Source organism: Lepidochelys olivacea (assembly GCF_965140295.1).
Source record: "Lepidochelys olivacea isolate rLepOli2 genome assembly, chromosome: 1".
Lineage (NCBI taxonomy): Eukaryota > Metazoa > Chordata > Testudines > Cheloniidae > Lepidochelys > Lepidochelys olivacea.
Genome location: NC_140411.1, coordinates 167,594,763 through 167,612,261, shown reverse-complemented (window position 1 = coordinate 167,612,261; position 17,499 = coordinate 167,594,763). Strand labels below are relative to the sequence as shown.

General features: G+C 45.7%; 1 protein-coding gene across 1 annotated transcript in view; it reads left to right on the top strand.

The window, feature by feature from the left end:
• Positions 1-16,009, top strand: part of EVA1C (eva-1 homolog C) — a 62,550-nt gene extending 46,541 nt beyond the window's left edge. The window contains exons 5-8 of the mRNA XM_084622962.1: positions 107-250; positions 8,688-8,768; positions 11,283-11,372; positions 15,535-16,009. Of these exons, the coding sequence (XP_084479088.1) occupies positions 107-250; positions 8,688-8,768; positions 11,283-11,372; positions 15,535-15,938 (719 nt within the window). The 3' untranslated portion in view covers positions 15,939-16,009. The remainder of the gene's footprint in view (positions 1-106; positions 251-8,687; positions 8,769-11,282; positions 11,373-15,534) is intronic.
• Positions 16,010-17,499: the final 1,490 nt, after the last annotated feature.

The following is a 17,499-nucleotide window of genomic DNA, read 5'->3' as shown; positions in this document are numbered from 1 at the left end:
GAATATGGATGACAGGTTCAGGTTCATAAGTACGCATGTAGTAGATATTGTCTTTGATAACATAAGTATATGTATATAACCAACATTTCAAATTTTTTTCTTTCAGACTGTTTCTCCTATACAGCTTTAGAAGTATTATCAAAGAGGTGTTATGGGAAACAAAGGTGTAAAATTATTGTCAACAACAACCATTTTGGAAGTCCGTGCCTGCCTGGAGTGAAAAAATATCTTAATGTCAGCTATGCATGTGGTAAGAGCAAATATGTGATAATTTTGAAGACCTCATTCTACTTACAGAGCATAATAATGCAAAGTTGTGTATATATATATGAGCGCACATGCCCAGAGCTGGATTCTTAAACCTGGCCTTCCTGTTAGTATCTGTAACCTATTATAGCTACATGCCAAAATACCTGAGATGTAGGTACAATCACACAGCTAGAGATCTACAGAACATAAATTGCAATAATTAAAATATGTGCTTGACAAATGCACTAGATATTAAATTGTGCTCCACATAATTCATCTACAGCAGAGCTAAGTAAAGAAAATCCACTGTTGTATTGTGTTAGCCTTTATAAAGCACTTCAGCATAATCAAAGCACTGTATAAAGGCACTGATCCTGAAATATGATCCACATGGGTACACCTAAGTTCCTCCCCCTACAGAGAATTTCCTTACTCTGGGTAAAGTCTCAGGCCAGGTCTACACCACAGACTTACATTGGTATAACTACATTGCTCAAGTGTGTGAAAAATCCACCCCCTGAACGACAGAGTTATACCAATCTAACCCCCGGTGTAGACAGAGCTATGTTGACTAGAAAGCTTCTCCTGCCAACATAGCTACTGCCTCTCTCAGGGCTTGTCTACACTTACATTTTATAGCGCTCTAACTTGCTGGCTCAGGGGTGTGAAAAATCACCCCCCGGAGCGCAGCAAGTCGGAGCGCTTTAAAGCGCTAGTGTAGACAGGCTCAGCGCGCTGGGAGCTGCGCTCCCAGTGCTTGGAGCTAATCCCCTCGTGGAAGTGGATTACCAGAAGCGCTGGGAGAGCTCTCTCCCAGTGCTTGCATGTGACCACACGCGCACTTCAAAGCACTGCCGTGACAGCGCTTTGAAGTTTCCAGTGTAGCCACACCCTCAGAGGTGGATTAACTAAGCTCTCCTGTTGGAGAAGTAGCATCTCCACCAAAGCACTACAGTGGAGCACCAGTGCAGCTGCACCCCTGCAGCCAGAGGTGGATTAAGATTTATTGGGGCCCTCGGCACAAAGAACTTTTGGGCCCCCACACCTCCCACCTGCAATGGGACCCCCTGCTCCTCCTCTCCCCCCGCCCCGAGGCCAGAAGCCAAAGCTGGGCTGTGGTAAGAGCCACCCAGGGGGGCTGGGTTGCTGTGGGGAGCCTTGGACCCTCCACTTGCCCAAGGAGGCGGGTACATAGGCCGGGGCTGCTCATGGGCACTGTCTTTCTTACCTCTCCCCTTCACCCTCACAGGGCATGGCTACACTTGCAGATGTAGAGCACTGTGAGTTAAACCTGCCTTCGGAGAGTGCAGCAGGGAAAGCGCTGCAGTCTGTCCACACTGACAGCTGACAGCGCACTGGCATGGCCACAGTTGCGGCACTTGCAGTGGCATTGGGAGCAGTGCATTATGGGCAGCTATCCCACAGAGCACCTCTTCCCATTCTGGCGCTTTGGCTTGTGGGAAGGGGGCAGGCAGGGCCAATGCCCTATTATGCATCAGTTCGCATCCCAGCAATCCCTGTGTTTCCATCCACATTTGGCGCCATCTTTCAATGTTTTTTGTACTGCGTGCTCTGTCTTCCCTTTTGGTCTGTGGGAATGGAGCCCGAACTGCTGAGGAATATGCTGACGAGTCTCGCCAGTGCATCACGTTTGGCAGTCAAGTTACTCCTTAAGCTACAAACTGACAGTGAGGACTCTGACGATATCAACGCGAGTAACGCATATGACACGAGTTTGCAGGGAGCCTTGACAGCAGTAAGGAGTGGTTCAACAACAGGCTGAGCCAGTGCAAAATGACTGTGGAGTGTGCTTTTGACCGTTTAAAGGGCCGCTGGTGCTCTCTGTATGGGAAGCTGGACCTGGCCGATGACAGCATCCCCGTGGTTATATCCGCGTGCTGTACCCTCCATAACATTTGTGAAGGCAAGGGTGAACGATTCACTCAGGCATGGAAGTCGGAGGTTCAACATCTGGAGGCTGAATTTGAACAGCCAGAGAGCAGGGCTATTATAGGGGCCCAGCGCAGGGCCGCAAGGATTAGGGATGCCTTGAGGGAGCAATTTGAGGCTGAAGCCACCAGTAATGTCTGGTGCCCTGCACAGGAGTGAAGTGCAGTGGTTCCAATGTTAGTAGGAATTTCTGTTGGCTAAGCTGACTTGCAGTGCCTATTTCTTTCCTGGGCTAAGGTCTCTTTTACTTTATGCAATAATAAAGAATGTTTTCAAAGCCCAAAAAATCCATTTATTGAACAGAAAATTCATTTATTGAAAAGAAACACAACTGCTTGGGAAACAGAAAGGGTAAGGGGATGGGGTGGTGAACGGTAAAATCACAGATTTGCATATGTCCTGTCTGGAGTGCTGTGCAATGAGTGCTGCATTTCAGGCTGGCTAAAATGCATGGTGATGGAGGTTGAGTGCACTGGGTAAGGGTCGTAGTTTGCAGGGCTGGGTGGTGAAGCTACAGGTGTTGGAGGCAGCTGGTGGCAGTAAGAACCTGGATGTTGGGGAAAGTGGGTTGGAGGTGACATGGGGGCACAAGGGAAAGAGTATTGGGACAAGGGCTGCAGGGGGGGGGGAGGCCAGCGCGGTACTGCTCCGTCTGCATGGCTATGAGCACCTGGATAGAGTCCGCTTGGCGCTCCATTATGCTTATCAGCCGATCCGTGCTTTGGTGCCGGCGATCCGCGCTTATGTGCCAGCGCTCCTCATTCTGCTGGCGGATCCTCCTTTCACTGTCCCGCCCCTCCTGCACTTTTCGATTTTCGTTACTTGAATGCTGCATTACTTCGTGCAACATGTCTTCCTTGCTTTTACATGGCCTCTTTCTGATTCTTTGGAGTCTTTCGGCTGGTGATAACAAGGGACGGCTGAGATCTCAAGGTTGCATCTGTAAAGGCAAAATGCAACACTTAACAGAGGCAGCATTGTTCACACCAGACAGAGCAATGATTCCCCCTTACTTAAGGGCAAGCACAGTCTACACAATAGTATAATTTGGCCTTCCCAAAGTGAGCGCACATAACCCACGGGAGCCCCAAAATGGTGAGTAAGCACAGGGTCAAGCGTGACTGATTGTTTCATGTTCGTACTTTCCTCTAAGTTTCTGTGCCTTGGGGAGGGCCAACAGCAGCAAGGGGCCCCTATACTGAACACTCTCCCCACATTTTCCACAGGAGTTCGTACTGGAAGATATCTTGCTACTGAGGGTGATGTGGGAAGCAAGGGAGGGTCTTCTGCTGCAGTGTGGATTCTGCCCTGGCTCATATCCAGCTTGCCTGTGTGCAGCAATGGTCCTCCCACCCCTCACGGCACAATGGCGTGGACATGTTAGCCTGACTGGGACAAGGAGCACAGTGGCTCTCCCAAAAAACCTGCGCAAGCGCATTGCCCAACTTCTGGCTGAGACCTTTGAAGAGATCATTGAGGCAGATTACTGCAATGTGAGAGAGCACATCAATGCCTTATTCTGCATCTAGGCATGCATGCAACCCTAACCCTCCTCACCCCAAGAGCCCGCACCAAATAACTTCCTTCCCAAAAGAAAAGCTGCTTACCGGGAACCTCCTCTGATGTTTCTTGTCCTTCCCCAAGCACCGGCCACTACGACTGGCTACCTTCCTCCTGGCTTGAGAACAGCTCCTGGCTGCATGCATCTAGGGATTCTGGGGTGTCTTCCTCTGCCTCAGCACCCTGGCTCCTGCTTTGCTCCTCCTCCTCCTGCCTTGTTGCACTGGACTCTGAGGTGTCCATGGTGGTGCTCGGAGTGGAGGTGGGGTCGCCGCCAAGTATCGCGTCCAGCTCTTTGTAAAAATGGCAGGTCGCGGGGGCAGCACCAGAGCAGTGGTTTGCCTCGCGGGCTTTGCGGTAGGCATTCCGCAGCTCCTTCACTTTAATCCTGCACTGCAGTGCATCCCGCTCATGGCCCCTTTCCATCATGTCCCTTGATATCTGCCTGAAGGTATAGTAATTCCTACGGCTGGAGTGCAGCTGGGGACTGGACAGCTTCCTCCCCCAAACACTGATGGGGTCTAGCAACTCGCCATTGCTCCATACTGGGAATCGCCTGGAGCGTGGAGGCATGGTCACCTGGAAAGATTCGCTGAGAGCACTCCACGCCTGGCTGAGCAAACAGGAAGGGGATTTTCAAAATTCTCAGAGAATTTAAAGGGCAGGTCTGACGGTTGGTCACCTGAGGGCAGGGCAGAAGAGTTCAAAGTGATGACCAGAGTGGCTAGAACAGGCATTGTGGGACACTTTGGGAGGCCAATCAGAGTGCATTAACAGGCTAGGGTGTCCACAATGGCGCTGCGGCGCTCCAGCCAGGGCGCATCAAATGTTATTCCACTCGCCGAGGTGGATTACCAGGAGCGCTCTAGCCACGGAGTCAGTGCGCTCTACGTGCCTTGCCAGTGTGGACGGGGAATTTGCGCTGTAACTCACAAGTGTAGCCAAGGCCACAGTATGCAGTAGCAATTCTGCTGTGGTTGCTGCTTCCTGTTCTGTTGTGGAGGTATAGTTTGAATTGTTGAACTGTTTGCCGGGTTTTGGGATTAGGAAGGAATTTTTCCCTCAGGGCAAGATTGACAAGGTTCCTGGTGGGTTTTTCCACCTTCTTAGCAGCATCCTGGAGGCCTAGTTTTAGGTAAATAGAGAGCAAAGATAAGATTTAAAAGTTGTAGGTTTATAAATTAGTTTGTAATTTTGACACAGCTTGCAACCAGTGGCCAGTGTGGGTGAGAGGCTCAGAGGGGCCAGTTCCCAAAGGTGAATAAGAGTATGCTGGTGAAAAATGGGGAGACCATAAGTCTTCACAGACAGGTGCCCACATTTGTACCCTCATTCTCCCTCAAAGGGAAGAGAGCCAGAGGATTGGGGGAGAGGTGAATCCTAGGGGAGAGGCTGAAGAGGTCCAACCCTGAACATTAGATATTTGGCATAGAGGTCAGTTAACACCCACATTGAACCCAAATATGTTTTTGGTATTGGGGGTGGGGAGAGTTAACCCACTCCATTAAAGTTAAAAATGAATAACGTAACATCCTTCCACTTTAAATTCCATCCCTGTGTCTGTGTTTTCATTCTCCTGTATGTCCTGATCAATAACTGCTCTTGCCCAGTAGTGGGTTTATTTTAATGGTTCTGCTCAAAAAACACCAGAGGCTCCCAACAGTTGGTCGGTGTGTGGGGCAGAAAAGCCCCCAGACCAGAGAGGGAGCATGGTCTGTGCCCCCTAGAAGCCTGCACATGTCATTGCACCTGAGCACCAAATAACTGGGGCTCTGCATTTTTGGCAGCTGGGTAAGGGTGGCATCTAGCCAGAAGGGAAGTAGCTAGCTCCTGTAGGCAGCTTACATATAGCCTGATCCAAGTCTTTCCAATAACTTCTTCAGAGGGCTTTGGATCAGGCCCCTACTGCTACACTACAGAAACTGCAATAGTATCATTAACTCCCCCCATGCCTGCTTTTTCTTACCCCCTGGCCTGAGCACTGAGGTAAGATACTGGTATAACTGGTGAAGCCAATCGCAGCAATCTGTGCTTCCAGTCGAAAGGAGGTGTTAACTCTTGGCAATATCACCAGAGATCCTTGGACTTCATAGATTTGAAAGCTGTGCACCCTGCCCCTTCCCCTCTGCAGCTGCAATCTCCTCCCCTCCTTGTGGGGAATATGCCAAATTAACTCTATGGGGAAACACTGTGGAGTTTTCTGAGTCTACCTCTGGCAGGTCTTCCCATTGGAGAGGCCCAAATAAGCAGTACTCAGAGTTTACTTGCATGGTTGGCAATAAGTAGCCATATTGGGATTGATTCTTATTTTAGTTGTACAGTGCCATATATCTGAAGATCAGAGAAAACAATGATCGTCTATGGATTATCTAGAAGGCAGGTTCCTTGCAGGCACAATAGGGGATTTTTAAAGGTATGTTTTAGAGCTTTTAAGAATCTACCCTCATATGTTAGCCTTCAGGTGAGAGGAATTATGAAGATTGATGTTTATTTTTATGAAGAAGGAGCTGGAGGCTTGCCATGGAGCTAATACATAATATGCTTAGACAGTAAATTCTGTATTGTTGGTCCTTTTATAAAAGTGAGTTACTGGAATTCCCTTTAATTACGCTAACAATAATTATGACACCTTGTTCTTTATTTGTGGGCTGAGGGGTATGTATGTGATAAGATAACTCATACTATTAATCATTGTAGTGGTTTTGCAAAGATACATAAACCAGGTAGTAGATAACATTCTTCTGTGTTGCTGGCACATTTTGCAGGTTTTTTCTGCCAAACACTACTAAACTGTGCAATCTGAAGCATTAGCAAGTGATTTGCAGCTCTAACTATTTTACAGATCATCTAGTAGCCATGAGAAAAGAAGAGTTTTGAATTCTTGAAATTCCACACACAGGGTGGGAGCTCCTGTTGATAAAAGACTCCCAGTGGATAGGTACAGTAGTATGTTTTTAAAGCAAACCTCTCCATAGAAATTTCTGATTATGGCAGTATATCAAGTTTTACTTTGCTAAAGCAATTTGCCTGTTGAAGCCAAACAGAACTGAATTGATAGCACAACACAGTGGTAAGGAATGCCTCTGTTCAGAAATACACGGCTTTCTCAATTGTAAATCCACTAACTATGTACTTTGAGAGATGTTCCTGATTTTGCCTCAGAATTTCTTCTCACCTCCTCCTCTCTGAGCTGGTGGTTTCTCCTCACTCGAGATTTGGATTTTAACATAGACAATATCTGTCCCAGTTTCAGGGCTAGCTGCAACTCTGTCCTCTTTCAGATCTTTCAGATTTTTCAGAGTAAAACTGTACTTCAACCCCTTGGACTGGACTTCACTCTGTTCCTGTCAATCTTCTTTTACACAGTTTATTGGCAAACATTAGTTTCATACCTGAAATGTCTTCCATTTTCCAAATGCGTGTGAAACTCCATCAGTCTGTCTTTGTATAGTACAGTGAATAGGTGCCAAGATCAGTATAACTGAAGGACCCATTCATCTGACACAGGATTTGTGAGCTCTTAACATGTACACAATGTGCCTTCATTTGAGATCATTTTAATCCCTGTAAGAAAAGTGTGAAAGCTTCCAAATTAAATCCACTAAAATGCAGAAGAACAATAAGTTAATTAAAAGGAAACAGTTCTCTGGCCACTCAGACCAACGCTTAGTCTACACTTAAAATTTCGATCAACCTAGCTGCGTCACTCCGGTGAAAAGTTCACACCCCAGAAGGCTGTAGTTAAGCTGAAATAGCTCCCGGTGTAGCTCTGGCTAAGTCAATGGAAGAATTCTTCCTTCGATGTAGCTACCAGCACTCAGAGGGGTGGATTAACTGCAGTGATGGAAAAACTCCTTCTGTCGCTGTACGAAGCATCTACACAACAGCAACACAGTTGCAGCACCATAGTGTAGACATGGCCTAAGAGCTCATTCCATCTGGAACACTCTCCGGTTATTTACCTTACCGTAACTGGAGTTCTTCAAGTTGTGTGGTCTCTGTATTCCACTGCAGGCTCTCTGGCACATGGAGTGCATACACACCCACAACGGAATACTAGTAGAGTCCACCACTTGAAGTAGAACAAAAACTTCTCCTCAGGAAAGTCACAGAGCACGTCACACAGAGCTTCAAACTTTTCTTTACTGACCGTTACAGACTTGATCTATTCTCCTCATCAAAAGCAGCGGTTGGCACAATTTAAGGTCTATCAAAAGTATGCCTCATTATTTCCTGTTCATTGGCATTTCCTTTTGGTCCCGAAAGCTGGATCTAGCTATTGGATAGTTATGTCTTATGGAAACCATGCCCTGTGAGACAGATCTTTGGCAGCAGTCCAGACCCTTGCTCTCACCTGGAGCTAAGGGATTTAACAAGAACTTGTTTCTTTTAGCATCTATTACTTTTGACTACAAGTAGGAACGTAAGAAAAGCAGCAGAAAAAGAAAGATCTTGCCCCTGAAAGAAAGAAAACTGCTCTCCATTTGATTAATCTTTTGTTATTAACAGGAGAAATTTAGCTCTTTCGGTAACTGTGGCTCTGGGAGCACAAACTCTGGCCCTGTTCCTTCAGTCCAACCCAGAAGAGCAGACCCTACCACCCTCATGCAGCCACATTGGCTGCACTTGAGCTGCATGCAGACACAAGGGTCTGCCTGTGCGAATTCAGCTGCAGGACTAGAGCCTTTGTATGAATGTTCTTTAGTGGACGAGGCCTGCAGAAAATTACAGCCCTGGTCTTTTGTGTTACAGTAATCATAAAGGTGTTGATTGTGCACATTTAAAATGGATTAATGATGGGTTTGATTATTATTCTGGGCCATAGTTTATAGTGAATTTTCCTTATTTGCAGTGTGATTAAGATAACAGCTCAGACAGCGTAATGTTCTTAAAATTGACAGTGCACAATTTTTCTTTTTTCTTTTTAGTTCCCAAAATCATACTTACAGCAGTTGATCCAATGATTTCTAATCTAAATCCTTCTCTGAAGCAGAACGACGGTGAATATGGTAATTTTTATGGTTTTATTACCATCATTTGTCTTTAAGTCAAAATAGGAAATATGTCTGATCACAGATGGACATAGCTGTATTAGAATAAAGAGGGGGAAATAGTAAAATCATGTGTTAAAACTGGCTCTGACCGCTGAAAGATGCTAAAAAAAAAAAAAAAGATGTTTTATCATCAATAGAATGAGTTCTACACAATTAGATTCTGATGATACTGTAATGTGGGAATTTCACAATGAGAAATCCATTCAGGAACAAAGGCAAAATTCTAGGGCCTGATATTAAATAAGTTATTGTGGGCCAAATCCAGCAGTCCAAATGCCTGTAAAATATATATAAGATGTTGGCTCGAGCCAGGATTGCAAGATTTGGTCCTAAATTTGAGAGGTGAAGCTGGTAAGCTTGCAGCTGAGGGGTGAGGACATGCTTCCCACACCTATTCCTGTGGAAGAATCTGTTGACTCAATAGATGCTCAGTGGCTCTGGTAAGTGAGGAGCTACCCCTTTTCTTCAGGACCCGAGTGTGCCAATCGCTGCCTCGTTATGTCCACCTTTTGAGGAGGCACAGCCAGGAATTCTGTCTCTTCTCCAGAACGCACATGCCCAATGTGCGCTGTAGTTCACTGCCAGCGCTTCTGAATATTTAAAGGGGTGCCTTAAAGTGTGGAGAAGTCATTTGCCTGAAACTGCATGTTCAAACCAAACAAGCTACATGATGTGGTTGTTTGTCTACAGAGCTAAAGATTTTCTGAAAAAAGCAACCTTGATCAACAATGTGTTTATATACACAAGATTTCCTCAAGAATCAGAGTAGCAACACTTGTACTGTTCATTTTCATCGCTGTTCTCCTCAGCTGCTTCTCAGTCTGGTCACTTTCATTCCCTGGGAAGCAGCCATGCACAGTATAATCTTATTAATGTCTTAGCATATTTCATTCTTGTCTATTAATTTATTAAATTGAGATTGGAATAAGGTAGAGGGGAAACTGCACATAAAAAACGAGTTATCTTCTAGCCATCCCCTTACACTACATACTATGAGCTGTGATCTTTAATTAAGCCACTGAAGTCACTTTAAACAGAACTTTAAACATATTGCATTTTGACATTTCCATCACTGGGACATGGGCACATTGTTGTTATCCATAACTATTGTACATCTTTCTTAACTGTGGTCAAGAGATGTGAACAGTAACATTGAGTATATGATTGTTTCAGACTGGATAACCATGTATGAGTAAGGCTGAAATGTAATTTTGTGAACAGCGGAGAAAATGAATGGTGTGGCTAGCACACATCCTCTATTGCAAGGGCGGGCAAACTTTTTGAGCTGAGGGCCGCATCGGGTTTCGGAAATTGTATGGAGGGCCAGTTAGGGGAGGAAGTCATAGCCCGGCCCCCACCTCCTATCTGCTCCCCCCCCCGGGACTCCTGCCTCATCCAACCCCCTCTGTTCCCTGACGACCCTCCCGGGACCCCTGCCTCATCCACAAACCCCCACTCCCTGTCCCCTGACCGCCCCTGGACCCCTGCCCCTAACTGCCCCCCGCTGCCCCATCCAACCCCTCCTCTCATTCCTGACTTCCCCCTGGGACCCCTGCCCTATCCAACCACCCCTTCTTCCTGTCCCCTGACTGCCCCGGAACCCCTGCCCCCCGCCGCCCCATCCAACCCCCACTCTCCTTCCTTACTTCCCCCACCCCGGGACTCCTGCCCCCATTCAACTCCCTGTTCCTGCCCTGACCCCTATCCACACCTCTGCCCTCTGACCACCACCCTGAACTCCCCTGCCCTCTATCCAACCCCAACCCCCCACTCCCTGCTCCCTTACCGCACTGCCTGGAGCACTGGTGGCTGGCAGCACTACAGCCATGCCGCCCGGCTGGAGCCGGGCCATGCCACCACCACGCAGCACAGAGCACCGGGTCAGGCCGGGCTCTGCCGCTGGACTGCCCCAGGAGCTCACTGCCCTGCCGCCCAGAGCACGGCGCCGGCGGAGCAGTGAGCTGAGGCTGCTGGTGACGGGCCGGGGCCTAGACTCTTGCGGCAGGAGCTCAGGGGCCGGGCAGGAGGATCCCACAGGCCGGATGTGGCCCGTGGGCCGTAGTTTGCCCACCTCGGCTCTATTGCCACCATTTCTAGGATACTGCAGAGATTGTTTTGGGAAGTGATTCATTTAGGGTCTGATCGAAAGCTCAGTGAAGTAATTGGGAATCTTTCCTTTGGCCTCATTGGGCTTTGGTTCAGGCACTAAATGGGATTGGTCATAGCTGCTGTTTAATAACAACTTCGTAGTTTTCTAACTGTCCGTTATATTTTTGTTTGTAGATCACGGGTTTGGTCTAATGTTTTGCAAAGTCCCTGAAACTATAACACTGTCAGTCCTACATTTTTCCACGAGTTCAGTTAGATGACCTGTTGGATTTAAAGAACTTGAATGAAAAATTAGAATTTAGTAGCATTATCAAGCGTAACATACTGTAATTGAATTTGTCTTGTATTTTCACATTACAGATATAAACATTGACCCCAGGGAATCAAGGCTTCCAAAGAAAGATGGAATTATTATTAGCAACTCTTTGGCTACATTTGCTTACGTTAGAGGTAGGAAAACGTTGGGTTTTTTCCCCCTCCTTGTACTGTGTTTGGTAATCCTGTTACTTCTAGTAACTGTGCTGGTAGAGCATTACCACGCTGCCGGGAGGGTGAGACGATCATAACATAGCAACTGACATTTATGTAATATGTTCCATCCCGAAGGATCCCAAACTCTTTTAGAGGCTGCAGCCAAGATTTTTAAAATGAGTGATTTCAATGGGAGCCGCTGTGTGCTCAGCACTTTTGAAAATTAGGCACTTATGTAGGAGCCTATCTTTAGGAATCCATTTCTGGAAGTTTTGGTCCGTGTATACAAGGATCACTGAAGCACAATTAAAATTCAGCCACCTCTGGGATGGCACATGACAGGAATTCTGACCCATTGCCACCACCACCACCACCAATCATCAAGGCAAATCCCAAAGGGACGTGGTCTTGTTGCAGAGTGCCACCCAGATCAACCTCTAGCTAGATCTTTAAGATGGTCTAGTTGGATGTTCAGTCTGTGTCCACCATTGGCGATGTGGGAATTCTGACCCAGCAACCCTACAAAGCAGGATTTAGGAAAATAAATATAAGATAATGTTGCCCCTTTTAGATCTGAGTGGCTAGTCAAAGTTTGGGGCCCTATAGATATTCCAGTTAGAAGTAGAAATTGGTAATAGGAGTTTTTTTGATCCAGTTTTGTTTATTTACAAAGAATGTACAAAATCCTGTGTCTCTGAATGCAAAGGGGATCAAATAGCAAGAAACAGCTTCTTTTGCTCCCAGCACCAAGAGCACTCTTTTAGCCTGCACCCATAACCCAAAAATCTCTTCCCAGGGTTCTTCCAGAGTCAGCCACCTTCAGCTTTCAGCTGCTCCTTTAGGTTGTCTCTCATTCTCAGGGCTGATCTACACTGAAAAGTTAGGTTGACCTAGCTACATCACTCAGAGGTGTGAAAAATCCACAACCTTGAGTGACGTAGTTAAACCTAGCAGTGACCTAAACCCTAGTGTAGACAGTGCTAGGACAAAAGAATTCTTCCATTGATTTAGCTACTGCCTCTCAGGGAGGTGGATTAACTACAGCGACTCTCTTCTACACACACACTCCTACCCAAAACAGCATTCAGCCAAAAACTCCTGAATGGGTTCACACACATTTTTTGCCTTCAGTGGGGCTTATGCTTACAATTATATTAAATGAAGGATGAGTTCACACCTACCACTCTCAATGGGCTTTCAACTCAACCCATAACAAGGTATCACCCAGCTCGTATCAATAATATCACCAGCTAACTGAAAACTGAGAAAAAAATGTAGGTAGACAGACTATAACACCACAAGTTGAAATTTGGGAGCAGCCCTGGAGCCAACATTTCTACTCTTTCAGAAGAGGTCATGGAATCTGTAAATGAGCACAAGCAATTACGGCTTTAGTTTTACATAACATTTGAAATATGACACCGCTGCAACACAGTGTCCCCTAGCACTGTACTGGGAAAGACATTAACTACTGAATCAGATACAAGAGTATTCCCTACTGAGTCACCATCACACCTTCCTGTAGCACACCTTTGCTTTAGAGGTCTCTCATACAAATACTGGAGGCCTCAGGGTCCTGCCACACTCCATCTCAGAGAGGAGCAGAAGAGAAGTCCTCCAAGCGGCCAAGAGTGGTTGCGGAGAAATTGCCAACAATGAGAGAGGCTTCAGGGAGCAGTCAATCAGGGCCCAGCAGGACCATATAAAAGGAGCCGCAGAACAGAGCATCAGTCAGTTACTGCCTGGAGTTGGAGGAGGGAGAACTGTGTTCCTGACTGTCTGAAAGAGAAGTAGGACCATGGACAGCTCAGTGTGGGAAGGGACCAGGGGAGCAAGAGAGAGCTCCTGGCTCGCTGCTGGAACTGAGCCTAAGATAGTCTGCAGGCTGGGACCGGGGGAGCAAAGAAGGATCTCCTGGATGACTGCTAGGACTGAGTAAGGACTGAGCCCAGGGAGGGCCACAGGAAGACAGTGTCTCCAGCGAAGAAGCCTTGAGGATATGGCCTATACCATGCCTGGGGCAAGTTAAAGACTGTGTACTCTGGAAAGGGTTTGTTCTGTTTCACATACAGACAGTGTGTGTGACTCAGCCGGACCACCTGAGACACTATTGATGGGTCACCATAAATGGAAAGACTGCAGACATACCATACCAAAAGAGGGCATTTGTGAGAGGTAGATGTCAACCCCATTACACCAGGGTTGTGAGGCACCTTGCCGTCACTTGCCCTTCACCATGAAGCAGCGTCTCTGCCTGCTGTGCATCAGCTCCCTGAAACCAACAGCCTCTGGCAGCACAAGCAGTGCCTTCCAGGCCTCAACAGGTCTTAGTCTGGTTGTACACGTAGGGACAGGCACACACCAGTCTCCTGAGTTCTCAGAGTGTTCCCAGCAGTGTCCAGCCCCTTATTCACAGAACACTCACAGCATTACCAGGCTTGCTGTTCCCGAAGGAACAGTACACCAGCGTGTAAGATTCAATTAAGAACAGCATTTTTCTTTACACCCCAGCACTTAGATGTAGGTACAGTGAAAATAAGAATGTTTGTTATAAAAAAACAGAGATTTAAGTGATAATGGGTAGCAGAAACAAACGGTTACATATAAAACAAAATCATAACACACTTTCTAGAGACTAAACTTAACCTTCTATCTAAAGAAGCTTATCTCACCCAAAATTCACAGCAGCATTTTCAATCTAGCCTGATTGAGGTTCCTTTTTTTCATGAAGCAAAAGTGCTATCCTTTTCTTCCTCAGTAAAGGGTGCCCAGGTGTCTTCTTTCCCTCCCAAATATAGTGGAGTAAACATTTGATGTGTACCTGCAGATGGAGTTCTCTGTGCTCCACTCCTCCCCCCACTGCTTTTCCTTTCTGCTTAGTTTCTTTTTAAAATTCTTGCAATCCTTCATTTGCCTTCAGGTGAGACTGGTTATAGGAGACCCACTGTGAAACATACAACACTTAATTTACATGAGAACAGTCAGATAGATAAACCTTTCTGGAGAGAACCTGTTTTTCACCTATGCTGGTGACTAGTCTCTCGACACAAACTCAAGAACATATTTTTAGTATCTATGCATAACTCCTTACATATTATCTGTACATTCATTTCACAATGCTATTGCTGACCAGTGTGACACCAGCTTTTATTTGAGACCTCACATGACATTCTTTGGTGAACCAGAATGGACATACCAGAATCAGGAGGTTTGGGTAGCCCCTCTGCACCCCCTTGTACATTGGCATTCTCTGGCCTTTACTTATGACATTTGACAAGAGCACAGCCCGAGATGGAGTGACTGCAGATTATGGCTCAGATCATCAGGATTTGCCATTTGGCATGTGACAGCTTGGGGGACGGGAAAGCTGCAAATGGGTAAGATACCTTTGGGTTTCCCTGATACTCAGACTGCACGTGTTGGTCTGGTCCTGAGTGGCATTTGAGCTCACAGGTGCTATTCTCAGGTGAGATAGATGTACCCACATGAGTGCTGCTTATGCTAGAGCACTAAATATAGCTGTGTATCTGGAGATAGCAGCCATGTATCTGGGGGCTAACCCCTAAATGTATCCAGGGGGGCTGGGCAGGTATGTACTCAGACGGCGAGCCAGAGCCACTACCCTGGCTACCCTGGTTGCACTGCTATTTTTAGCATGCTAGCTAGAGCAGAGTACGCCTACGCTAGCTAGGAATCACACCTCCCAGCTCAAATGTAGATGTACCCTTTGTCATGAAGGCTGCAACAGCCCAAGGGACTATTCTGGCAACCAGAGTTCACCAGAACACAGAAGCTCTCTGCCCATGCCCCCTTTTTCCCAGGCCATGCCCACTATGGCAAGAGGGCTGGAAAAGGTGGCATGGCCACCAGCCAGTTGTTAAGAGTGCTAGTAAACTATTCATAACACACAGCCTAATACTTTTAGGGGCAAGTCTTTTTGCACAGTAATTAAAGAAATTGACTAGACAGGATTTAGATTACATGTATACAGACTTTTTGTTGCATGGCAGATAAGGCTAACGAAGTGCCAAACTTACCCAACATCATGTAGGGCTCTTTGGAAATGACCGCTGACTTTTGTATCCGTTCTCAGCTTTTGTTTACAGATGTTTTAAGTCTGGCTTTTTGTTTTGAATTTTAGATCACCCTGAAAGAGCTGCTCTCCTGTTTGTGTCTAGTGTGTGTATTGGCTTAGTCTTCACACTGTGCGCTTTGGTGATACATGTGTCGTGCACTAACGACTTCCCAAAACTGCACAGAATGAAAGATCATTCAGTGCTGGAAAGTGACAAAGCAGATGATCACAGTGATGATGAAGAAGAGGAAGATTCTTTGGATTCAGATTTGCCAAATGAGCTAACAGGGTTTTATAGGACTTCTTACTCGGGTTATAATTCAACAGAAGCAGCTGAACTGGCTGAAAGGATAGAGCGCCGAGAACAGATAATGCAAGAAATTTGGATGAACAGTGGTTTGGATATGTCTCTTACTAGAAATATCAGTCCGTTTTATATTAATGAACAACAAAGTGTTTATTTTGGATGATCCAAGCTTTTTGTTTTTAATGTACCTTCTGTGAAGGGACACGTGTAACTATATATAATTATTTGTAAAGTAAAAAAATATATCAATAATAAAAGGACTGTTTCAAACCCTTGACTACATAACCCAGTGTGGAACAAATTCTGCAAGTATTTATAGTTCGTTGTTGTTCTTTATTGACTAGTTGAAGATGAATTCCTGTACATAAGTGAAAAACATACACCTTTGCAGAAAGAAAAGTAATAAAGCAGCATAATACAGGATTAGGTATTTGTGTTCCATAAGGACATGGCATTTATTAGTTAACAGGTTAATTAGGACAGGCTTCTACAGTACTTTGGAACTGCCATGTGCTAAAGCAATGTAAAATATTTGTATTATTAATAAGGCAGGTGGAGCTAGACAAAACCATCCAGGGCTCCCTAAGGCCCTTCTGCTATTGCTCCAACCCATCCCAACTCAAACTTCCCCCCCAGTAAATATAATTGAGCTCAGTATAGCTGGAGCTAAAACCCTGCTAGCATTAGGCAGGTTAACAGGTTTGGTTCAATAGGGTTGTATGCAAAAGAGGTAAAAAGTGTGGGAGCCCTTGAAGTTAAGCCACAGTGAAGTCATATTTTTTCTCAAAAGTGTGTGTATTCGCTCAGAGCCATGGTTAGCCAAACCCCACCTTGATGCTCATGCAGAATGCACACAGGCCTAGGTGACGAGTCCCTAATGTATGCTGAAGCTTAACGCCACAAGTAGTCCCATTGATTTCAATAGCAAGAGTAAGGTGCTATTCAGTATGAGTAGGAGCTTCACAGTTGGGCTCTTTTTTCTGTATGCAGGTAACAGGAACATATGCCCTCACCATGGAAAAAAAAATTCACTCGCAGGGAAGATATGCATGGGTAAGAAGTGTAAACTGGCATCAGGACCTTCAGTGGCATGTACTGCTGAAAAAAGGATTAAAGATAAAAATGCGATAAAGCACTTACCTGAGGCATATTCAGTTGTTACGTATGTCTGTCCTTGAGTTTAGCAACCTTTTAATTCATAGGAGCCAAAATAAATCCCACCCCCACCTCCCCTTAGGATTGGTAGCATGTTAGACAAGTATTTTTGTGAGTATTGTGGCCATTTTTGCTAATGTTTATATCAAAGTATATTTTTAGAGCCTGCTGATCTGATTTCAAGTTATTCTCCATGAGGCTCTTTGATAAGGGTCATAATCTTCACTTCAAGAGTGTTCATGGACTAATCATATTTGATTTAGTTCAGTCACACAGAAAATTAAATCAGAAATTTATCTACATTGAAAATGCAGCCTTCCTGCCTTTAAGTAGAATGTCTCCAATAATTGAACGGCAGTCTGTAGGGACCTAGCAGAACAAAAGGAGGAAAAATGTCACTTCCTAGTGGTAATACTTATGAGATCACTGTGCTGTCCCTGTTCAAGCCCCCAGGTACAATGTAGTTGTATGAATCCTTTGAAAGAAAAAAATAGGGATTGTTTTAAACTCAAAATTGAGTTTGGGAAAAAAATTAGAAAAGAGAAGCGGGACTTGCTCAGCTGGCTTAG